The sequence below is a fragment of the Myotis myotis genome, unplaced genomic scaffold (genome assembly GCF_014108235.1).
Source record: "Myotis myotis isolate mMyoMyo1 unplaced genomic scaffold, mMyoMyo1.p scaffold_m19_p_1, whole genome shotgun sequence".
NCBI lineage: Eukaryota > Metazoa > Chordata > Mammalia > Chiroptera > Vespertilionidae > Myotis > Myotis myotis.
Genome location: NW_023416313.1, coordinates 70,899,781 through 70,925,379, shown reverse-complemented (window position 1 = coordinate 70,925,379; position 25,599 = coordinate 70,899,781). Strand labels below are relative to the sequence as shown.

The following is a 25,599-nucleotide window of genomic DNA, read 5'->3' as shown; positions in this document are numbered from 1 at the left end:
CACCAAAGCCCCACTGAAGCAAGTCCTTCCCCATAAGGGTGTCTCCTGCACAGCAGCTCTCACACTGTAGTCACAGCTTGTCCCCATAGCAAATTGGCCTGGAAGTCAATTCCTCCCAGTGATACCAACAGCAATTAAGGCTCAACTACAACAAGACTGTGCACAAAATCCACAAAGGGGTGCACCAAGAGCGTCCACCTCAGGTGATTGGGGAGGCTGAGCCACTGGGCCCTGTAGGACACCTACTGCACAACCCCACTCTATCAATCAAGGAGACTTTGCAGCTACCAAATACATAGAAACAAATATGGAAGCAGCTGAAATGCAGAGACAAAGAAACATCACAAATGAAAGAAATGGGAGAAAGCAAACTACTGGATATAGAGTTCAAAACCACAGTTTTAAAGTAACTCAAGAATCTTCCAGAAACCTCCAAAGGACTTAATGAGACTTTCAAGGATCTTAGTGAGAATGCCAAAAAAAAAAAAAAAAAAAAAAAAAAAATGGAAAAGGACCAGTCAGAAATTAAGCATACACTGACTGAAATAAAGAATAATATATAGGGATTCAACAGTAAACTAGAGCAGCAGTCACCAACCAGTGATCTGTGGGCCAAAGGTTGTGGTCTGTGAGGTCCAAAAGGTTGGCGACCACTGGGCTAGAGTATCCCAAGAATCAAATAAATGATTTGAAATATGAGGAAGCAAAAACCACCCAACCAGAAGAGCAAAAAGAAAAAATATGCAGATAGTGTAAGGAGCCTCTGGGAAAACTTCAAGCGTACCGACATTCGAGTTATGGGGATGCCAGAAGAAGAGAGAGAGCAAGATATTGAAAATCTATTTTAAGAAATAATGATTGAAAACTTCCCCTACCTGGTGAAAGAAATAGACTGACAGGTCCAGGAAGCACAGAGATCCACAAACAAGAGGAATTCAAAGAGGACCACACCAAGACACATCATAATTGAAATGCTGATACAGGAGTTTTTGCACTGGAACACGTGGTGTTCCCCTGGGCCGGATGGCTTTCTCAGATTCTTTGCCCATCAGAGTCAAAGAATGAAACCACTGATGGAAGATGGTATAGCAAATGTGGAAATTTACTGAAGAACAAGCACAGACTCCTACATGGGGAGGGGGAAAGAGTCCCACCAAATTTCTTTTTCCCCTTTTTATAAAGGCTGCAGGTTTTGTGCCTCCATATCCCCTCTGATTGGCCACCAATCCCCTTTGGTTTGGTCACTATAGCAAAGGTCAAACCTCACATAGGACATGTAAGGTCCTCCTTCATTCTGTAAATATAAACCTTTGGCTACTCCCAGTTTCCTCATCTTATGGAAATGTAACTTCTGCCTTTCCCTTGTCTTATGGAAATGTAACTGTTGCCTCTCCGAACTCTTTTGTTTCATGTAAATGTACCCTTTTGTAACTCTGTAGCCGTGTGTTTTTTCCATGGACCCCCTTAATTTTAAAAATTCCCTAAACCTGCCTATTTCACCCCTAAAATTCCTTTTTCAATGCCAAGGGCATTGAAAGAATCATAAAAGCAGCAAGAGAAAAAGAGTTAGTTACCTACAAGGGAATGCCCATATCAGTGTCAGCTAATTTCTCAACGGAAACTATGCAGACCAGAAGGGAGCGGCAAGAAATATTCAAAGTGATGAATAGCAAGAACCTACAACCAAGATTACTCTACCCAGCAAAGCTATAATTTAGAATTGAAGGACAGATAAGGAGCATCGCAGACAAGAAAAAGCTAAAAGAGTTCATCACCACCAAACCAGTATTATATGAAATGCAGAAGGGTATCTACACTAATAAAAGACAAGGATGCTAATTAACCATACCTTTGCTATGCCCTAAGCCACGCCCACCAGCTAATCAGAGCAACAATATGCAAATTAACCCAACCAAGATGGCAGCTGGCACGCACAGAGCAGGAGCAAGCAGGAGGCTTGGTTGCCTGGGCGATGGAGGAAGCCAAGCTTCCCACCAGCCCTGAGCCGGCTGTGGTCTCCGCTAAAGGCAACAAAGTTTCAATTATAGAAGATAAACAAATCCCAGATACCTGCTTCCAGCCAGACTCCACTGGGAGCTTGGGTGGCTGGGGATTGTGGCCAGCCTGCAAACAGCCATCAGCCCCTCAACCAGGCTGGCCAGGCACCCCAGTGGGGACCCCCACCCTGAAGGGGCTGTAGCCAGCCTGCAAACAGCCATCAGCCCCTCACCCAGGCTGGCCAGGCACCCCAGGGGGGAGCCCCACCCTGAAGGGGCTGTGGCCAGCCTGCAAACAGACATCAGCCCCTCACCCAGGCTGGCCAAGCACTCCTATATAAGAAAAAGGTGGTGCCCCGGAGGCGCCGCTGGCCGCGGACCCGGCGCTGGCAGCGGGGGCTGCCGAGGGAGCCGAGTGCCCGCCGCCCCGCCAGCCGCAGCCCCCGCAGCATGTCCGCGCAGCCCCGCGGCTCCGAGCCGCCAGCTCCCGAGGACTGGGGGCGGCGGAGTTCGGCGGAGCTGCGGGACATGTTGAGGCGCCAGGAGAGACTTTTGCGCAACGAAAAATTCATTTGCAGATTGCCTGACAGCGGTAAAAAGATCAGAGACTCTGTTGTCAAACTGAAAGCTGCCATTGCAGAACATGAAGAAGTTAGAGGAAAAAGTGAACTGTTTCATCCTATTAGTTTAGACTGTAAACCAAGGCAAACAGCAATTGCAGTTGACGTGGACACAGATAAGGCCCAGAATTCTGACCAGATACTTGATACTTCATCACTGGTTCCTGGCTGTTCTTCTGTAGATAACATCGCGTCATCTAACACAGCCTCACAACAGGGACTTGTTCATTCTAGTCACAGAGGTTATGAAGAGGCTCCCCAGGTTGGGTACCCAGTGAACAAGTGCCCAGCTTCCAGCAGCAGCGCCACCGCACCTTCCCCACCCGAAGCCAGTTGGTGTCTCCCTCAGCCTCCTGTGTCAGGTCCAGCAGAAGACAATTCTACCAGCTCCGACGACCTCTTCATTGACAGGTTACAAAGGATCACAATTGCAGACCCAGATGGGCAACATTCAGAAGAAAACACAAGGACTGAGAACTTGACAGGCCTTCGTAGTGGGACACAGAAGAAACCTCATTACATGGAAGTGCTAGACATGTGAGCCAAAAACCCAGTGCCCCCACCACGTAAATTTAAAACCAATGTGTTACCCTCACATCAGAATGATACATCGAGGCACCAGCAGAGAAGAGGGTTTCCTCTTTCCTCAGAGGAAAGGCTGCGCAGGGATAAGCAGCATCTCGATGACATCACAGCGGCTCGGCTCCTACCACTGCACCATCTGCCTGCACAGATGCTCTCCATAGAAGAGTCTTTGGCACTTCAGCAACAGCAGAAACAGAGTTATGAGGAGATGCAAGCCACGCTCGCAGCACAAAAATTAGCTGAAAGACTGAATATTAAAATGCAGAGCTATAACCCAGAAGGGGAGTCTTCGAGGAAATACCGAGAAGTAAGGGATGAAGATGATGTTCAGTCCTCTGATGGTGAATTCTGAAGACGGGCAATGGGGTACTTTCCTGACTCTGCCTGTTGAAATGTCATTTTCTTACATCAGACTTTCTAACAAGTATCAAGATCAGTGTCAGACGTTGAGGGAAATAATTTTATAAAGTTACGCAATGGTAGCTATAAAAATAGTTTGTCTTTCAGAAGATAACTTTCATGTACTGGAAAAGTTTAACATTTGAATGTTGTGTTTAAACGTATTAAAGTTTTGCAGTATGTAAAAAAAAATTAAAAAAAATTTAAAAAAAAGAAAAAAGAAAAAGGTAATATGCAAATTGACCCTAACAGCAGATCGACTGTGAATGACTGGTCACTATGACACACACTGACCAACAGGGGGCAGATGCTCAATGCAGGAGCTGCCCCCTGATGGTCAGTGCGCTCCCATAGGGGGAGCTCTGCTCAGCCACAAACCAGGCTGACAGCTGCCAGTACAACGGTGGTGGTGGGAGCCTCTCCCGCCTCCTCAGCAGCACTAAGGATGTTTGACTGCAGCTTAGGCCTGCTCCCTGCTGGCAAGTGGACATCCCCTGAGGGCTGCCAGGATGCCAGAGGGATGTCTGACTGCCAGGTTAGGCCCAATTCCCCAGGGAGCGGGGCTAAGCCAGCAGGTAGTCATCCCCTGAGGGGTCCCTGACTGCGAGAGGACACAGGCTGGGCTGAGGGACCCCCCGAGTGCACAAATTTTTGTGCACCAGGCCTCTAGTCCTATATAATAAAAGCCTAGGTGGTGTCACGAGACAACCTTGTGCAACGTCGTCACAAGATGGCCCCCACAAGATGGCCGCCCCAAGATGGCTGGCAGGGGAGATCAGGTGAGGGTGATCGGGCCAGCAGGGGAGGGCATTTGGGGGTGATCAGGCCCATAGAGGAGCAGTTAGGTGTCAATCAGTCCAGCAGAGAGCAGTTAGGGGGTGATCAGGCTGGCAGGCAGAAGCGTTAGGGGCAATCAGGCAGGCAGGCAGGCAAGCGGTTAGAAGCCAGCAGTCCCGTACTGTGAGAGGGATGTTCGAATGGAGTAGGACATCCTCTAAGCCAGCGGTTCTCAACCTGTGGGTCGCGACCCCTTTGGGGGTCAAACAACCCTTTCACAGGGGTCGCCTAAGACCATCAGAAAACACATATATAATTACATATTGTTTTTGTGATTAACCACTATGCTTTAATTATGCTCAATTTGTAACAATGAAATTGGGGGTCACCACAACATGAGGAACTGTATTAAAGGGTCACGGCATTAGGAAGGTTGAGAACCACCACTCTCAGCGGTCCCAGATTGGAGAGGGTGCAGGCAAAGTGAGAGACACCCCCTCCCCCCATGCACAAATTTCATGCACCGGGCCTCTAGTTCTTTAATAAGAGGAAGAAGAAGAAAAAGGTAAAGATAAAAAATATAAACAACAAAGTGGCAACAAATACATATCTATCAACAATTAAATCTAAAAATCAAATGAATAAAAAATCTGATAAACAGAAGAAACTGGTGAATGAAGTAGAATCAAAGGCATGGAAATGGAACAGACTAACGATTCTCAGAGGGAAGGGGGGTAGAGGGTGGGAAGAGATTAGACAAAGATCTTATATGCATATAGCATTACCTATGGACACAGACAATAGGGTGGCAAGGGCCTGGGGGCAAGGTAGGAACTAGGTGGAAGGGAGCTATAGGGGGGAAAAAGAGGGACATCTGTAATAATCTCAACAATAAAGATTAATTTAAAAAATCAAACTTTATGTACATTGTACCTCAATATTATTCTAAAATCTATATATACAAAGAGTCAGGGGCCATCACTTCCAAAACAATCAAACAGATGACCAAATAGGCTGAGTGGGGTGACAAGGCCAGAAGGGGGTTAATGAGGGACAATGAAACAACTGAGCAGCAGGCTGTGTGGGGTAACCAGGCCAGCAGGGGGTCAGTGAGGGGTGACCAGGTTGGCAGAGGGGAGCAATGAGGGATGACCAGGATGGTGGGGGGGGGCGCATTTGGGGGTAACCAGTCCAACAGAGGGGGCAGTTAGGGGCAACCAGGCCAGCGGGGGGTGGGGGTGGCAGTAAAGGGCAAACAGGCTGGTGGGGGTGACAGTTGGGAGCGACCAGCTGGTGGAGGGGGGGTTAGGGGTGATCAGGCAGGCAGGCTGGTGAGCAGTTAGGAGCCAGTGGTCCTGGACTGTGAGAGGGATATTCGACTGCTGGTTTAGGATCAGGCCTAAACCGGCAGTTGGACATCCCCCGAGGAGTCCCAGATTGGAGAGGGTGCAGGCTGGGCTGAGGGGACACCGCCGCATGCACGAATTTTTTGCACTGGGCCTCTAGTAAATATATAAGGAATTAATAAAACTATAAAAATAGAAAAAGATATGTCAAGTGGTAAATCCTTAACAGACTAAATAATATATTTAAAATATTTTTTAAACTCCACTAAATTTTATGTTCCCATAATATCTAAACCTAAAAATATATAAAGTCAAAATTTGATATAAATCTATATTAATTAGTCTAATAATTTCAGTACATGTCTAATCTAAAAGTTGTAAATTCTTTAAAAGACCCAGTGGATGTTAGTGGGGACCAGGATAAACTTGCAGCCTAATCCCAATCCTTACCTATTGCTGCTTTGTTAAGCTACCTTGGTCCAAGGTCTTCTGTATCTGACTGGGCAATTCATTCTAAGTCCAAGATTTCACATTGCACACTCTACTTTCTGAAAGATATACACCACATTAGCCAACTTCAATAAAAAAGACATTTTATTTCCTTGCTGTCTTATTTCTCAATGTGGTTAACAATTTAAGCATTGAAATGGGATATTTCTTTTCCATCTCTACCCCCATTTCCAACACAAGCCCTTGAGCTTTCTTACATTAAAAAGTGGCTTACCACTTAATTGTGAATGTGACATATTTCAAAGGAAATTCCATTCAGTAGTAATAATATAGAGAGTGCATTCACATGAATATGATAGTGTGTTTTATGCTGTATGATAGTTCTAAGAAAAAGTGTTTGAACTTAATTTAACTCAAAAACAAAATTTCAAACTGAAGACACAAGTTAAAAAGTTTGAGAGACTTGCTGACATCATATCAATAGTAAGTCAGGAAGCTGGGCTTAATTCACACCACCTACTGCCAGCTCTAGTTTGGGTATCAAGCCATACTGCAGGCAATATTACTGAGAAAATGAAATAAAACTGCAGTCCCTTCCTTGAAGTTCCTCAGGGCCAAGTGCATATAATGGGTTGATCAGATTAAAAAGAGAATAACTTCAGTTCCACTGGAAAATCTAATTTTGCTGTCCTCCTTCTGAGCAAGACAAAAGAGTGTTGGCATCTCCTAGTTTCTTTGTCCTCCCTCACTCCCCATGTCTACCCCTTCTTTCCAAAGCAAAAGATGTGGTGTGAAAAAAAAGAAAATAAAAGTACCTCTTTTCATGAGTTGAGAGCCATGACTAAATAGTTTATGTTTTCCTTCCTAAATTCCTTTCATGGACTTTAAGCAGATCAAACAGTGCAAATGACTGCTTTTTAATCCTTATTACTGAAGTATCTATAAATCAAGGCTACGATAAATACACTTCATGTTCTCAAACTCTAATGGAATCTTGAAATCTAATTACATTAGCAAATATTTGATTATCATGTAGACACTAATGTCTTTCAACAGTTTTGTAATGTCCAGAATATGATGTCACCATACAAGATTATAACTGAACTAGAGGCCTGGTGCAAAAAAATTTGTGCAGTTGGGGGGGTCCCTCAGCCTGGGCTGTACCCTCTCACAGTCTGGGACCCCTCGGGGGTGACCACCTGCTGGCTTAAGCCTGCTCCCTGGCAGTCAGACATACCTCTGGCAGCCCAGAAGCCCTCAGGGGATGTCCACTTGCCAGCGGGGAGCAGGCCTAAGCTTCAGTCGGACATCCTTAGCGCTACTGAAGAGGCGGGAGAGGCTCCCACCACCACCTCTGTACTGGCAGCCGTCAGCCTGGCTTGTGACTGAGCAGAGCTCCCCATGTGGGAGCCCTCTGACCACCTGGGGGGCAGCTCCTGCACTGAGCATCTGCCCCCTGTTGGTCAGTGTGTGTCATAGTGACCAGTCATTCCCAGTCTATCTGCTGTTAGGGTCAATTTGCATATTACCCTTTTATTATATAGGAGTGCCTGGCCAGCCTGGGTGAGGGGCTGAGGGCCATTTTCAGGCTGGCTAAGCCCCCCAGCGGGGACCCTCACTCCATGAGGGTGTGGCCAGCCTGGGTGAGGGGCTGATAGCTGTTTGCAGGCTGGCCACAACCCCCAGCTGCCCAAGCACCCAGTGGAGGCTGGCTGGAAGCAGGTATCTGGGATTTATTTGTCTTCTATAATTGAAACTTTGTTGCCATGAGCAGAGGCCTCACCCAGCTCAGGGATGGCTGGAAGCTTGGCTTCCTCCATAGCCCAGGCAACCAATCTTCCTGCTTGCTCCAGCTCCGTGGCTTCCGGCCGCCATCTTGGTTGGGTTAATTTGTATATAGTAGCTCTGATTGGCTGGTGGGCGTGACTTAGGGCATAGCGAAGGTACGGTCAATTAGCATCTTTGTCTTTTATTAGTGTAGATAAAGACACACTTTTAGCACAACTTTCTGTGAGAAATTTATCTCACACCTGACTGTGGGGATTCTAAAATCTACACTAATAAAAGAGAAACATGCAAATTGTTGTCACTCTGCTACACCCACCAGCTAATCAGGATGAGTATGCAAATTAACCCAAAAAAAGATGGAGGTTAACTTGCATATGCAAGCATGGAGTGAAGGCTGAAGGCTCCAGCCTGAGTGAAGACTAAAGACTGAAGACGACTGAAGACTGAAGACAACTAAAGCCTGAAGACGACTGAAGACTGAAGAGGCTTGGCTTCTCTGCTGCAGTCGGAGCAAAGGCCTGGGTCCCAGGTGCTGGCAGCCAGGGGAGGAAAGGGCTATTGCATGAATCTCTTCATGCAACAGGCCTCTAGTATTTTATAAATGGCTATATGCTAGAAAACACATGCATACTGAAACAAAGACAAGGATGAATTTCTACTCTTTTGTTGAGAGCAATACCAGCAATTATGTAACCCCAGCCCTCCCTGATGTCTGCATCCTCTGCAGCCATTCTTGACCAAAGGGAAATAGCAGACCTAGCAAGTATTTTTCTACCACTCCCAGAGGCACCCTGGAGCTTCCTGGGGACTATGCTCATGGAAAACTTGACTTCTGGGTAGAGCTCACAAAACGTCAAGTAATGAAAACACTGTGTCTCTTGAAAAGTCCTCAACTCTGTTAAGCATTTGATAACAACTACATTGCCCCATTGTGACTCCATTCTCTTCTCATAATGTGGTCCAGGGCCTACTTGCATCAGAACCACTTTGGGAACTTCTAGAATCATAATTTTCTGGAATTCGGGCCCAGGAAAGAATTGTTTATCATGCAACTAGGTATCTGGCTAATTCCTAAGTTCATTCAAGTTTGAGAATTACTGCAGTCCTTTTTGTACTGAAAATAATTATAGTACCAATTTGATGGTTATAGCTTCCATATTTTTCTCTCAAGTTTTGCTGATATTTAAAAAGTTAAGACTGTAAACTTTCTTAATGAGAAAAAATTCAAATGATTTATAATATTATTGACTAAGTAATAAATGCATGTGAATAATTCAATTCACTAAAATCATCAACTTGCTCAAAATATGCCTTATTTAACCCCAGTGATTTTGTCATATAAGAGCCAAATTGCTTATTTCCAGATGAAGCACAACATTTGAAATTATGTATCTAATATTTAGATTGCAAGTCTAAAATAAATATTGTGTTTATGATGTTAGCCAAAATTACAGAAAGTAATATAGGTTGTGGTTTGAAGAAGAGAGAATTTTACAATGAAATACGTGGTTAAGCAAAAGCAATTTTGACTATTCCATTTTATGCTAAATTTTTATAAAAATTGCTTTTTTTTGTATTATTAATTCCCATGCTGCAGGTGTAATATTAGGTAATTTACAACCCAGAACACAGGCACTAACCTGATTACAAAAGCCAAAGTTAAAAATAATAATAATGTTTAATTACTTTACTCATGGCTAATATTTTGTACAAGACTGAATACTAAACTCTTTTCTTAACTGAAATAATGAAGCACTGGGAATTCCTGATGAGGGTGTTTTAATTAATAACTTGACATTTGGAAGTGTATAATATAATAATACCTATGCATGAATTCTTATAAAATTGTGAACTTACAAAGAAATGCTACTTTAGAATATAAAGAACCAGAAAGAATTATTACAAATGTTCCTATATTTCTTCTCTCCTATTAAAACCTATAAGGATACAGTCCATAAAAAATTTAAGCTGTACATCAAATAAAAGTTGTAAACATAAAGCTATGTCAATATATGAAAATAATGTTTACCTTTATTCTTAATCAATTTAGTAATCTATTTTATGTGTTGAATCCATTTTACTTATTAATTAGAGGCCCAGTGCATAAAATTCGTACACAGGTAGGGTCTCTAGGCCTGCCCTGGGGTCAGGGATGATCAGTTTCCCTGCCTCCCTGCCTCCTCATTCCCTCACTCCCTCAGCGCCCCCCTCCACCCATGCAGCTGGTTACCTGCCATGTTCCACACCACCCCCTGGAGGTCAGTGCACGTCATAGCGAGCAGTTGAACTCCCAGTCAAACTCCCAAGGGGACAATTTGCATATTAGCCTTTTATTATACAGTGGGGCCTTGACTTTCGAGTGTCCCGACTAACAAGTTTTTCAAGATACGAGCCGTCTCTCGGCTGATTTTTTGCTTTGAGTTGCCTAAAATTCAGGTTACGAGCCAGCTTCAGATACTCCACTGCTAGTTGGTGCAGCGAACGTCACAGTGAATGCCACATCAGCCCAGCATCACATGTCTCACTCGTTCACTTCTTGATTTCACATACGAGTAATTTGAGTTACGAGCTCCATCACGGAACAAATTAAACTCATAAGTCAAGACCCCACTGTATAGGATTACTTACATCTAAAAACAGTGTAGACATCGTCCCATTTGTTTATTTTTTCTTTTGTTTCCCTTGCCCTAGGACAGTGATGGCGAACTTATGACACGCGTGTCAGAGGTGACACTCAAACTCATTTTTTTGGTTGATTTTTCTTTGTTAAATGGCATTTAAATATATAAAATAAATATCAAAAATATAAATCTTTGTTTTACTATGGTTGCAAATATCAAAACATTTCTATATGTGACACGGCACCAGAGTTAAGTTAGGATTTTTCAAAATGCTGACACCTCGAGCTCAAAAGGTTCGCCATCACTGCCCTAGGAGATGTATTGGCGAACATATTGCTACAAGAGATGTCTGATATTTTTCTGTCTATGGTTTCTTCTAGGATTTTTATGCTTTCACAACGAACATTTAAGTCTTTTATCCATTTTGAGTTTATTCTTGAGTACGGTGTAAGTTGGTGGTCTAGTTTCATGTTTTTGCATCTACCTGTCCAATTTTCCCAACACCATTTATTGAAGGGATTGTCTTGACTCCATTGTATGTTCTCACCTGTTCTGTCAAATGTTAATTGAGCATAATGGCTTGGGTTGATTTCTGGGGTCCCTGTTCTGTCCCATTGATCTATATGCCTTCTCTTGTGCTAGTACCAGGCTGCTTTGACTATAGGAGTTTTGTAAGATAGCTTGATATCTGGTATTGTGTTCCCTCCGACTTTGGCTTCTTTCTCAAGATGACTGTGGCTATTCGGGTTTTTGTTTTTTTGGGGGTTTTTTTGGTTCCACTTAAATTTTGGAAGTATTTGTTCTAGATCTGTGTAATACACTGCTAGAATTTTTATAGGGATTGCATTGAATCTATGGATTTCTTTGGGTAGTATGGACATTTTAATGATATTAATTCTACAATCAATAAACATGGTATATTCTTCCACTTGATTATATCTTTCTCCCTTTTTTGGCAATCTTTAGAATTTTCTATGTACAATATCATGTCACCTGCGAACAATGACACTTTTACTTCCTCCTTTCCATTTAGGTTTTCTTCTTGTCTGATTGCTGTGGCTAAGACTTCCAGTACTATCTGAATAAGAGTGGTGAAAGTGCACATCCCTGTCTTGTTCCTGTTCTTAGGGGAAATAATTTTAGTTTTTGCCACTGTATGGGATAACATATTTGGCAATGATACATCTGATAAAAGATTAATTTCTAAAATATATAAGGAACTCATGCAACTTAACAAAAGGAAGACAGTCCAATTAAAACGTTTGCAAAGGACCTCAATAGACACTTCTCCAAAGTGAACATACAGATGGCCAAGAGATATATGAAAAAATGCTCAAAGTCACTAATCATCAGAGAGATGCAAATTAAAAGACAATGAGGTACCACCTCACACCTGTCAGAATGACTACCATCAACAAATCAAAAAATGACAAGTACTGGTGAAGATGTGGAGAAAAGAGAAACCTAGTACATTGCTGGTGGGAATGCAGACTGGTGCAGCCATTATGGAAAACAGTATGGAGTTTCCTCAAAAAATTAAATATGGAGCTGCCATTTAACCCAGTGATCCCATTTCCAGGAATATATCCTAAGAATCCCGAAACACCAATCAGAAAGAATGGATGCACCCTTATGCTCATAGCAGCACAATTTATAATAGCTAAGATCTGGAAACAGTCCAAGTGTCCATCAGTAGATGAGTGGATAAAAAAAACTTTGGACCATTTATACCATGGAATACTATATAGCAGTAAAAAAGGAGGAACTCTTACCATGTGCAACAGCATGAATAGACCTGGAGAGTATTATGCTAAAAGAAATAAGCCAGTCAGAGAAAAACAAGTATCACATGATCTCACTCTTACGTGGAGTCTAAAGAACAAAATAAACTGATGAACAAAATAAATCCATAAACACAGAAGCATGAAACAGGCTGTCAAATCTCAGAGGAAAGGTAGGAGTGTGTGGGTGGGTTGGAAGAGATTTATCAAAGAACTTGTATGCATGTATGCATAACCCATGGACACAGAAAATAGTGTGGTGAAGGCCTGGGTTGGGGCCAGAAGGGGTCAATGGGGGAAATATGGGGACATCTGTAATACTTTCAACAATAAAAAAAAAAAAATTATGAGAAAAAAATAGTGTAGAGAAATAGCTAACAAAATATTGCATTTTTCTGTGTATTTTTCTCTGAGTTTGTAAAAACATGATGGTATTATTTACCACTTGCATTTGAGGAATAAGTAGATCTTTTTTTTTTTTCTTTTAATCCTCACCCAAGGATATTTTTTCCATTGATTTTCACAGAGTGGAAGGGAGAAGGGGAGAGAGAGAGAGAAACATCGACATGAGAGAGACATATTGATTGGTTGCCTCCCACATGCGCCCTGACCGGGGCTGGGGATTGAACCCACAGCCAAGGTAGGCGCCCTTGACTGGGAATTGCACCCTAGACCCTTTGGTCCTTGGGTCGATGCTCTAACCATTTAGAAACCCAGCCAGAGCAGGAATTACTATATCATAATGTAGTTTAAAATTGTAAACTAAGTTGAAAATCAGCAACAGATATTTACCAGAGTGAGATCATTGATACAGTTCACTCACTGGAAATTCTTATTTCCAGACAGTCATATTTAACAGATGATAATCCTTATCTTTCTATGACCCTGATTTTCACTAACATTTTATAGTTCTCACTTAGATTTTCAGATAGGTATTTTGAAATTCAACAGGATGATTTACCATAATCCTCCATAGTATCTTAATAAAATATGTCAATGTCAATTCCCTAATTATTTATATCTTTTTATATGTTTACTTAATAGTCACTTAATAAATATTGTAATAACATTGTTGAGATTTTAATAGATATGAAGATTATAAAGGACAATTCCTGCTCTTAAAGGACGTTATATATTATAAAAAGAGCATAGATTTTACAAATTACTTTTAAAAAGATCATTTATTTTAATTTCTCATTAAAACCTGTGAAGAATCTTCTAACCTTATTTTTCCTAGGGTTTTATGAAAGTATTACCTTAGAAACAAAATGTGAATATATCCTTAAGTATCACAAAATGTAGAATTGAACAATTTGCAAATCAAAAAGATCTAAATTTTATAAACTGTCCCTGTTTAACATCAAAATATCTGAAACTGTATCATTAATCAATGTGCAGACCACATTGAATATTACAAAAGCATTTATACAATGTGACTCTTATGCATATGTACACACAAACACAATTCAAGACAAATATTATGAATATTTATTTCTACATGAAGGACTGAGGTATATTATGATTTTATTCTCATATTGTTCTTTGTTTTTTAAATGTTCTACAATGCACATATATCACTTTTTTAAGAAAATACCCCTAAAAATGATACCATATGGTTCTATTCAAGGCAAACCAGACTGACTCCAATAGAACTTCTATCATTAGGAGAAAATGATCCCATATAATAAAAGGGTAATATGCAAATTGACCGAATGGCAGAATGACCAGTCACTGTGATGTGTACTGGCCACTAGGGGACAGATGCTCAACACAGGAACTGCCCCCAGATGGTCAGTGCGCTCCCACAGGGGGAGTACCACTCAGTCAGAAGCTGGGCTCACAGCTGGTGAGTGCAGCGGTGGTGGCGGGAGCCTCTCCAGCCTCTGTGGCAGCACTAAGGACCCCTCAAAGGATGTCCGACTGCTGGCTTAGGCCCCCTACCCAGGCAGGCCTAAGCTGGCAGTTGGACATCTCCCAAGATGTCCTTTGACTGCGAGAGGGTGCAGGCCAGGCTGAGGGAAACCTCCCCCGCCCACACACCAGTGTATGAATGTTGTGCACCCGGCCTCTAGTTTTAAAATAATTCCCTACCAGGATTAAAATGGTTCATGTTCTCAGATAGTAAAACAAAGTGGGGCCATAAAATGATATTAGTGACCTTTGATAAGGAGTATACATTTAAAGCAGTTAATCAGGGTGAGCCTCTGGTGGTTACTGAAAATTCTTTGCTCCTGCGCACTGCTGTCCCGCCTGGCGCTTGCACCTGCTGCCAGTGCTTGGCACCAGCCCTGATTGCCCCTCAGGGCTTCTCTACCTCCCCCTGCTCCTGAGGGGCAACTGGGGCTGGCAGCCACCTCTTGCACCCGCTGCTGGCACCAGCCCCAATCACTTGGCGCCATCAGTGGGTGCGAGAAGGGCCTGTGCCATCAGCGTGTGGGAGCAGCAGCAGCGGGAGTGGGGCTGCCGGCAGACAGGGGACCAGAGACCGTGGCAGGAGTGGCTGGGCAGGGGCAGGTAAGATGGGCTGAGACCCGCCCCTGTGCCCACTACAGCCTCGCAGGCCGACAGTTCCTTTTAAGGTTCACAAATTTGTGCACTGGGCCCCTAGTAATTATAATAAAAGCTAGCCCCAAATGTAGTGAGTGCCTAATATGTATCAATGACTGCTCTGGTGTTTTATAAGCACTAACTTCTTTTAACCTCATAACAACCATGTGAACAAGTACTCTTAGTATGCTGTTTTGCACTTGTCATGACTGAGGCAGTGAGAACTTTTATATCTTGTCCAAGTTCACCTCTCTGTAATAGTAAGAACTGTAATGGCAACAGTGGCCAGTCACATTATTAAACTGGTAAAACCACCTAATGTGAACAAACACCAAATGTGAAAGCCCCAAATAAGGGGACTTTCTTTTTTATTTTGCTAGTAAAACAACAGTAATTCCAGAGAGATGTACTAATAATGAATAAGTATATTTCTTGCTGAGGGGCCTATGTAAGGATTGATATGCTTTTCATATTTTATAAAAGCTACTTCTTCCTGGTTACATCCAGTTTTTCTTAACTACACTGATGGTGTATGAGTGTCTGAGGCGTAGGGTCCTACATGTGACATCCATGCTATTCTTTATCCTTGTTGAGTCCACCTGTGTTTCAAACTCTGTATTCATTTGTTATTGCTGATGTAAAATATTACCACAAACAGTGGCTTAAAAGCAATAGAAATTAAATTACCTTATAGTACTGGAAGACAGAAGTCTGAAATGGGTGTCCTTGGGCTAAAATCAAGACACGGGCAGGGATATGTTCCTTCTGGAGGCCTTCTGGAAGAATCGTCAACATGCATTGCCCAACTTCCAGAAGCCATCCACCGCTCTTGGCCCACGGCCCCACGCCTCCGTTTTTGAGCCAGCAACATTGGGCTGAGTCCTCATGCTGCCACAGCTCTTGTTCTGCCTCTCCTGCTTCCCTCTTTCACTTAGAAGGCTCACTGGCATAATCCATGATACTCTCCCCTCTCCAAGTAAACTGATTACAATCTTAATTCTATCTGCATATTCACAAGTTTGGAGATTAGAATGTAGACAACTTTGGGGAGCCATTATTCTGTCTACCACAATACCTGAACACTGCTTTCAACTCTAGTTCCTTCTCTTCCTTTCCTAAAGGCTTCTGAAGTAAAACAGATCATGTCCAATATATGTTCTGCTTCTCCTAACACAGTGTTTGTAGGACAACCCTGACTAAATTGCTTTCAGTGGTTCTCAACCTTCCTAATGCCACGACCCTTTAATACAGTTCCTCATGTTGTGGTGACCCCCAACCATAAAATTATTTTCGTTGCTACTTCATAACTGTAATTTTGCTACTGTTATGAATTGTAATGTAAATATCTGATATACAGGATGTATTTTCATTGTTCGCGACCCACAGGTTGAGAACCGCTGGCTTAAATGATCATGGCTTAGATTTCTCATTGAGTCAAAGCAAATGACACATTAGGAGCATTTTCTAAAAGTCAATTAGAAGGGGTTTGAAAATTCTTTTGAAGATGCAAAGCATTAGGAAGCAACAAATGATTAGCCTTGTACTATACTTTTCATTTCAAGCATTTCACAATATATTTTAATCATATCTCTATTACACTTTCATGATTTTAAATACCCTCATGGCCTTCATTAAAGAGATTTTTTCTAGCATTTTATTGTAGATATTTCACTTCCTGTTATTTCATTCACCTCCAAGGTCTTTGAAAGTAGCAAAATGTTCTAAATTTTTATGATTATCAGCTGGAAACTGTGGTTGTCTAATCTATCCCTTGGAAAAAAAAATGTTTCTAAGTTGATCTATTGATGGGTAACTATATCATCTTTTATGTTGCACATTTTACTCTTAAAATGACTTAATGCATGGCTACTCTATTGATTTAAAAGAAAGAAGTGTTCCCATGGGAGGAATGCTGCTCTGAAAGGGAAGTATATATGTGTCTGTGAAATTGAAATGAGCTCATTTCAGAGTCACAGAGTGGTTAAGAGGTCAAGCTCCTAGAGTCCAGATTCAAGCAGATAATTACCCTCTCTGAGCCTGAATTTCGCACTTATAACATCTGGATAACACCACATATGAGATCAGTTGTTGTGAGAATGAAAAGAGATAAAATATGGCGAGTTTATTCTAGAGCCTGTCCTTAGCGATAAGTACCTCAATAATATTTCAATTCAATGCTCACCTTCTGTTTATGCAAATGATAATAATTTTTCACTGATGATAGTGGTATAAATGTTCTTTTAAATGTATTATATTTAAGCTAAAAAAAAGAAAAGCTACTCTAAAGAAAAATTCTCTTAAACAAGAGGATAGGTAGTATAGCCAAAAATTGAGGAAGGTCTTATGAGAATGACTAAAATTTGCAAAACACTGTCCCAGGGGACTGTGCTCATGACTACATTCCGAAATGAGTATGACTTTCTGGAACAGCAGTTACGCATCAGGAGTCACCCCCAGTACTCAGAGAAAAGACTCCTCACTGCCGCTAGTCCCTGTTAACTAGTTCCAATGGCTGAATTATTCATATTTCTGCAGGCTGAGGATTTTTGAGTCACTGATTTCAATTAGAGTGATTATAAAAAGAAATAAAGGCATGCAGATGTTCCCATCCATATTTCACTTAAATACAGTCCCTGAGGGCTGGGCTATTCTTTGTGTATCCCTGGAACCCAGCACAAGCAATCAAGAATGATTGAAGAATGAATGAAGGGAGGAAGGATAATGACTCCTGCATAAAACTTTATATGCAGGCATTAATCCACTCTTTCTTGATAAATATTCTCAATCCCAAATGCCTACAGAAAGCAATTTTAATTTCTGCAGTATTTTTCTTTGAAGTAAGATACATAAATTGAATTATTATGAGTCAATCATTCCCCTGAATAATTAATACCATCATCAACAAACATGATGCCTTCTGAGCATCAGAGAGGTTGCATGGCTTGCAAAAGGTGAAGGTCCATTAGTTACAGAGCCACAACTTGATCCTATGCTTATCTGACCTCAAATCCAGTTCAACCAAAAAGTATTTCCTATGTTATTAAAAACTATTCAGTATTAAATACCACATGATTTAACTTATGTGTAGAATCTAAAAAAGAAAATAAATGAAAAAACAAAACAGAAACAAACTCATAGACAAAGAGAACAAATTGATAGTCACCAGATGGGAGGAGGGTCAAGAGATGGGCAAAAATGGTTAAAGGGATTAAGAAGTACAAATTGCCAATTATAAACTTAGTCATGGAATGTAACATACCTCCCAGAGAATATAGTCATTAATATTATAATAACTATATGTGATGCCAGATGGATATTAGATTTATTGAGGTGATAACTTTGTAAGGTATATAAATATCTAACCACTATGTTGTACATCTGAAACTAATATAATAGTGTATGCCAAGTGTAATTGAAAAATAAATTTTTAAAATTAAAGTAAAAAATTATTTGGTCTTTCTTTATATTAATGAATAATAATCTTGCATGGAGGATGATCAATTTTTTTTATCCAATAAATTGCTGTGAATTTTTCTTTTATTGTTTCCTTTTGTTTCTAAACATTTTGGAATAGATTATATGAGGAGAGAGCAAAACTGAAATATTTATGAATGAGAAGTCACCAAATGGCTAACTAATGTAATTTTAAAGTGCACATACAGAAACTAGACCACCAACTTACACCACACACACAAATAAACTCAAAATGGATAAAGGACTTAAACATAAGACAGGAAATCATGAAAATCTTAGAAGAATCCATAGGTAGCAAAATACCATTATCTTTACCAATATAGCTCCTAGGACAATGGAAACTAAGGAGAAACTAAATAAATGGGACTACATCAAAATAAAAAGCTTCTGCACAGCAAAAGAAACCATCAACAAAACAACAAGAAAGCCCACTGCATGGGAGAACATATTTACCAATGTTATCTCCATAAGGGTTTAATCTCCAACATTTACAGGGAACTCATACAACTTAACAAAAGGAAGATAAACAATCCAATAAAAATTATAAGCATAAAACCTAAATAGACACTTTTCGAAAGAGGAGATACAGAAGGCCAAGAGACACATAAAAACATGCTCAAAGTCACTAATCATCTGAGAGATGCAAATCAAAACAACAACGAGGTACCATCTCACACCTGTCAGAATGGCTGTCATCAACAAATCAACAAACGACAAGTGCTTGCGAGGAAGCGGAGAAAAAGAAACCCTCATGCACTGCTGGTGGGAATGCAGACTGGTGCAGCCACTGTGGAGTTTCCTAAAAAAATTAAAAATGGAACTCACATTTGACCCAGTAATACCACTTCTAGGAATATATCCCAAGAAACTAGAAACACCAATCAGAAAGGATATATGCACCCCTATGTTCATAGCAGCACAATTCACCATAGCTAAGATTTGGAAACAGCCTAAGTTCCCATCAGTAGATGAATGGATTAGAAAACAGTGATACATCTAGACGATGGAATACTATGCTGCTGTAAAAAAAGAAAGAATTCTTACCATTTACAACAGCATGGATGGACCTGGAGAGCACTATGCTAAGTGAAATATGACAGTTGGAGAAAGATAAATACCACATGATCTCACTCAGTTGTGGAATATAATGAACAACATAAACTGATGAGCAAAAATAGAGCCAGAGTCATAGAAGCATCGAACAGGCTGTCCAACCTAAGAAAGAAGGCAGGGTAGGGGAAGGGTAAGAAATCAACCAAAGGACTTGCATGCATGCATATGAGCATAACCAAGAACAAAAACAATAGGGGGGTGAGGGCATGTGCTGGGGGATGAGAGGAGCTGGGGAGAGGTCAATGGGGGGGGGGGGGAAGAAACTTATGCAATACTTTAAACAACAAAGAATTAGTGCACATAAAAATGTTTAATATCTTAAACCTACGAAGCTGAACAAGTAAAGCTATTAAAGTAAATGTAGAAAAATAAAAACTAGAATACATTCGTCACTTTTTTTTCTATTTTTTAAAGTCTTTGTGAGATATTTTCAATTATGTGCATGCATTGTTTTAGAAAGAAAGAATACTAAAAGTTTAATCTTCTAGACATACATGGAGAATATTAAATTTCATTTGCTTTTATACTCTAATCATAATTTTTCTCTCTGCCCCAGAAGATATTTTAATTAGTTAAATATCCTGTTATATTAAAAAGTTATAAAATCTTAGTAAAAATAACTGAATTAGTTGTTATCAAATTAAAAGTTAATTTACCATTAAAAATGCCTTAAACTTATCTTTGGGTAAAAACTTCCATGAATTTTTAAGATTCTTTTCATAATAAAAGGAAGACCTTTTGCAAACCTAACAATTGGAAAACAAATACCAAAACCAAAGTGGTTATCTTAGGGAAGATACAGGACTCTGAGGATATTCAGAAATGTGGCATTCAGAAATAGGATAAATGCATCATTATTTATCCTTTTCATAAACTTAATTGGATTCTCTAATGTCATTCTTTGTGCTAGTTTATCACCAAGCATCTATTAATGTGCTTATCTCTGCTGACTAATGTCAGAGGTTACTCCCTTCCTTTAAAGAGCATTCAGTCTATCTGAGTAATAAAAGTCACTGTCATATTGATGTTGTTTTCTACATACCCTGTTAAGTTAGTCAATCTCCAAAACACAAAATCCATTCTCTGGCTAAATTATTTGCAGTTATATCAGCTTCTGTTGTTTCAAGTAGAAATATATTTCAGCAATAATTTATTTGGGTGATTATTCATAGCCCATGTGCTTTCTTCAAATATGTGTTTCATTGAAAAACACTTTTGAAATGGAAGCAATCTGTTTATGGCCATGTAGTCAAGTTGATCTTAATTTTGGAATGTTTTTATAAATGAAATCCCAATATTTAAACAATGTGAGGCCACTTACATAGCTTACATGATTATTGACACAGTAGCAGGCTCACATGATTTAATGTGAAAATACCTATAAAGACACCTGCTCGGTTGAGATGCAGTGGGACATCCCCTGAGGAGTCCTGAATTAAAGAGGGTGCAGGCCAGACTGAGGGAACCACCCCCCCACCCCCCCCACCCCCGTGCACAAATTTTGTGTACTGGGCCTCTATTAGAATATAAAATTTTTCAGTAGTTTTATAGTGGTTACATGTTAAAACACATTGAATTCATTGGATTAAATAAAACATTAAAATTAATTGTATCTATTTTTATTTGTTTTAATGTAGTTTTTAAAAATTTTAAATTGCATATGTGGCTTGCTTTTGTGATTTGCATTATATCTCTTGGATAATACTGCTTTAAACTTTCAGAAAAAGTTCCAATGAAATCCATTAAAGATTTGATTTCTCTCTCATGAACAATTTTTTAATATATATTACCAGATAATTCTCATAAATACCAACATAATTCCTAATTCCTCCAGCAGGTTAGAGAGAACCCTGTCCACTCATGCACACTATCCAATGTACTTTCATAGTGATATTTCACTAAAAATATGAAATATTAATTAAAATTTAATTAGCATTTTTATATCATTTATTCATATTGCTATTGTGCCTTTGGTCTTAATAATTTTTAAGATTGCTTTACATAATGAAAATTTAAACTTTATCTTATACATCACAAACATTTTTTAAAATAATCATTTGTTGAATGATTTGATTATGGCATTTGTTGCCTTGCATATAATGTTCCTTGGTTCAATATTCTTAACTTTTCTTTCATAGTTCCTGTTCCTGTCTTGACCGAAGGAGTCTTACTAACCCCTACATGACCAATATAATTTTTTACATATTTTTCTAACATTTAAATTTTTTACAGTGTGCCTGGAATGTATTTTTGTGTATAGCATGAGGCTGAAATTCAATTGAATTTTTAAAAATAAGAGCAGTTAATTGAGTATCAACATTATTAAATGAACCCTGCTCTTTCTACTGAATAGAAATACCATCATTTCCATATAGCAGACTTTCATATATCTTGGAATTTACACTGTGAATTCTCTATTCTCTTCTATCAATGTTTTGTTTATTCCTAAGCCAATATCTGCTAAGGAAAGTTCTCCTGAGAAACCTTCTTTACCACAGTTTTCTTGGCTATTAGTAGATGTTTATTCTTTCATTCTTCTACTTGCATTTTACATTATTTTACCTACTTCTCTTGCTGTTCTTGGAACAATTGGGATGTTGTATAACACATTGTTTCTACTAAATGTAGAAAACAATCTAGCAGTTTGAAGCAGAAAAAAACTTTAATGTAGAGAATTAGTTGTTACATAATTTATGTGTCTTGGGAGTAACATCTAGGCTGGGCTACCAGGAAGAATCTTCCTGACTGGCCCCCTGGGGGGATATAGGTTATCACCATAAAGAATAGAGGAAATCAGGAAGGCACTGAACCAGCTGTTGGCAGCTGGAACACACTGGTGTCCAGATCACAAGAATACTAGTTCATGAGCCATCTACTGGTTGTGGACTCTGCACCAACCAAAATAGATGCCTTTTATGCCATTGGAATTGCATTATATTTCTGTACTGATTTGGGGAGAATCAACATTAAATGCTATTCAATCTTCCATTGGATTAATTTGGAAGAAAATTCTATGCATAAAATGTCCTAGTTTTAAAAGAAATATATAGCATCTTGGTTTATTTAAATCAAATAACAAAGTTGGAAACTTACCACTCTGATATAGTTCCGTGAGCAAATGTAACAAGATATTGCTTTCTATATTTAAAAGGTCTTTCCATGTAACATTTCATTACAGAATTGGTTCATTGAATCATCAATTGGAAAATGTGACCTCTGCATTGAAATTATGGGAAGGGTAAATACTAATTTTCTATTAGTATAAACTGTATGAGATGTTAAAACAAAACATGTAATGCTGTCTTTAAAGGAATTTAAGATAGACCTTTGGATCTATCTTGCATAGAGCATTGCAATTTAAAATATAGCAAGATTTATACTTGTATTACAGACCAAACCAATCTCCTAATCACTTACCTGTTTTCCTATACATTTCTTTCCCAATTTAACATTGACAAATGTTATTTTAAAAGTATCTGAAACTCCAAGTTGTGCTTGCATTTGTGAGTTGAGTGTGCATACTGATATATGTATTTATGTATATTGACTCAGATATGGAGTCTGTCACTTGTTGTGTGACATTGAGCAGAGTACTTTTCTAAGATCCGATTTTTTAAATATCTGAAATGGGTAGCACACCTATTTTAGATGAACATAATAGTAATTAGATGTAATTCTGTGTGTAAAGTGCCTGGAGCATTCATAGCAGGTATTTAGCAAATAGTAAATATTATTACTTGCAGCCAGAACTAGCATTCAACTTTTTTTTCTTATTAGAAGGAATGTGTTTACATGGCACATTCTCTAAACTTCTATATTTAGAAGTTTAACATACACATGAATCTCAGGATTGAGAGCCTCATAAAAGTTCTTCTAGTCTCTTGTTTAATTTTATTCATCACTATACTAAATGCTATAATATCTCTACTTTATGTTTCTTTGGGTATTCACTATAAATTGAGTGTGATGAAACCTGTGATCTGCTATGAAAGCAAATGACGTGGAACTATTCATGAGAATTGTATTTTAATAGTTAATGGGTAAAAGATATTTTCTTCATTTTGAGAATTTAATTCTGTTAAGACATGTTTTAAAAAATAAAAAAATGTGGTTAATTTTTATTCCTTTGTTCTTGAAGGAGACAGCCTACAATTATATATTACTAGAGGCCTGGTGCACGAAAATTCATGCACTCATGAGGGTCCCTCAACCCGGCCTGTACTCTCTCGCAGGCCAGGACCCCTTGGGGGATGTCCACCTCCCAGCTTAGGCCTGATCTCCCGGGGTCAGGCCTACACTGGCAGTCAGACATCCCTCTGGCAGCCCAGAAGTCCTTGGGGGATGTCCAACTGCAGCCACAGTTGGACATCCTTAGCGCTGCCAAGGAGGCGGGAGAGGCTCTCGCTACCCGTGGCTATACTCGCAGCCTTCAGCCTGATTTGTGGCTGAGTGGAGCTTTTGAGGATCGGGCCTAAACTGGTAGTCGGACATCCCTCTCACAATCCAGGACTTCTGGCTCCTAACTGGCCACTTGCCTGATAGTCTGATCGCGCCTACTGGCCCCCCTGCCAGCCTGGTCACCCCTTACTGCTCCCCCCGGCAGGCCTGGTCGCCCCCAACTCCCCCCACCCTCTAGCCTGGTTGCCCCCAACTGCCCCCCTGCCAGCCTGGTCACCCCTCACTGCCCCCTCTGCCAGCCTGGTCGCCCTTAACTGCACTCTCCTGACGACCTGGTCACCTCCAACTGCCCCCTCCTGCCAGCCTGGTCGCCCCTCACGGCCCCCTGCCAGCCTGTTCGCCCCTCACTGCCCCCCTCAGCTGGCCTGGTCATCCCTCACTAACCCCCTGCCGGCCTGGTGACCCCACGCAGCCTGCTACTGAGTCGTTTGGTCATCCCTCACTAACCCCCTGCTGGCCTGGTCACCCCACGCAGCCTGGTGTTCAGTCGTTTGGTTGTCCCTCACTAACCCCCTTGTCTGCCTTGTCACTCAGCCTGTTCGGTCATTCGTTCAGGTGTCCGTTCGGTTGCAATGGCCCCTGGCTCTTTATATATATAAATTTTTTATGCTAAGTCTTGCAAAACGGTATATGGTTTACACTTGAGGCACATTTCAATTTGAGCCAACTATATTTCAATTGCTCATGAGCCACAAATCTAGTGGATACAGTGCTGGTAGCATAGTATGCTATTTTTGGCCCATCAGTTAATAGAGAGTATGTAAGCTTTCAGTAATCTAACATCACAGAAAAAATATGCATTCTACACACTTGTTAGAGAATACAATTTTGAGCTCACTATCATTGTCATCAGAAATCCATATGAACAAGCATTGTCAAAATTTATAATGTGACCAACCTGCTTGAATGTGTTTTTATTAAGCAACAGTCAGTGTTTCTTAGATCCATGGACTTACTTAGGGTTGGAGTTTACCAAGTGGGTATGACAGAGAAAGAGACAGGATGGGAGTCAAAGCATATGCAAAGATGTGATAAAATAACGATGTATGGATTCCAATTTGGATAAAATTAGAAAGTAAAGGTAAGGAATTATTCATCATTGAAACAAAATTTTCATAAAAAGAAATACGTTCTTTTCCACTGAAATTCATGCTGAGGGGGAGAGTAAGTGTGAGGGAAGGAAGGCGAAAGAAGAAGGAGAAAAAAGAAAGAGAAGGAAGGAAACAAGAACAAGGAGGCACTACAGAAATTTGGAATAAAAGAAGGAAAGAAGAAAGGGGGGGAAATGAGACAGAATACTTAAACACGTGAGAAAATATGTTTCAAATGGAATTTATGGAACATGAACTCTAAAACATTTCATAGGAAAAAAAACTCTCTTGTGTGATGTCATGAGCTTTTGAGTATGATTGCCATAGTAGCACTGACTTTAAAACAAAAATAACAATAAAATCCTTTCCTTAATGCCATATCTCCTCCAGCTACTATTACCTTTCTACACTCTGGCTGCCACGCTTTCAAAAGCAGTCTACATGGTGACCGTATTCTCACCTATCTCCACCCTTCAACTCATGCCAATTTGGCTCTCATCCCCTTTGCTAAAGCTACTTACTTCTCTCCCTAAGGTCATCTGTAAGTCCCAT

At 40.2% G+C, this 25,599-nt stretch overlaps 2 protein-coding genes across 3 annotated transcripts in view; one reads left to right on the top strand and one right to left on the bottom strand.

The window, feature by feature from the left end:
* BANK1 (B cell scaffold protein with ankyrin repeats 1) overlaps positions 1-25,599 on the bottom strand; it is a 336,360-nt gene that overhangs the window by 303,984 nt on the left and 6,777 nt on the right. The window lies entirely within an intron of this gene.
* Positions 2,362-3,787, top strand: LOC118671863 (DNA-directed RNA polymerase II subunit GRINL1A-like). The gene is given in 1 exon segment (XM_036340842.1): positions 2,362-3,787. A coding segment is annotated over 1 exon segment (1,107 nt). The 5' UTR covers positions 2,362-2,447; the 3' UTR covers positions 3,555-3,787.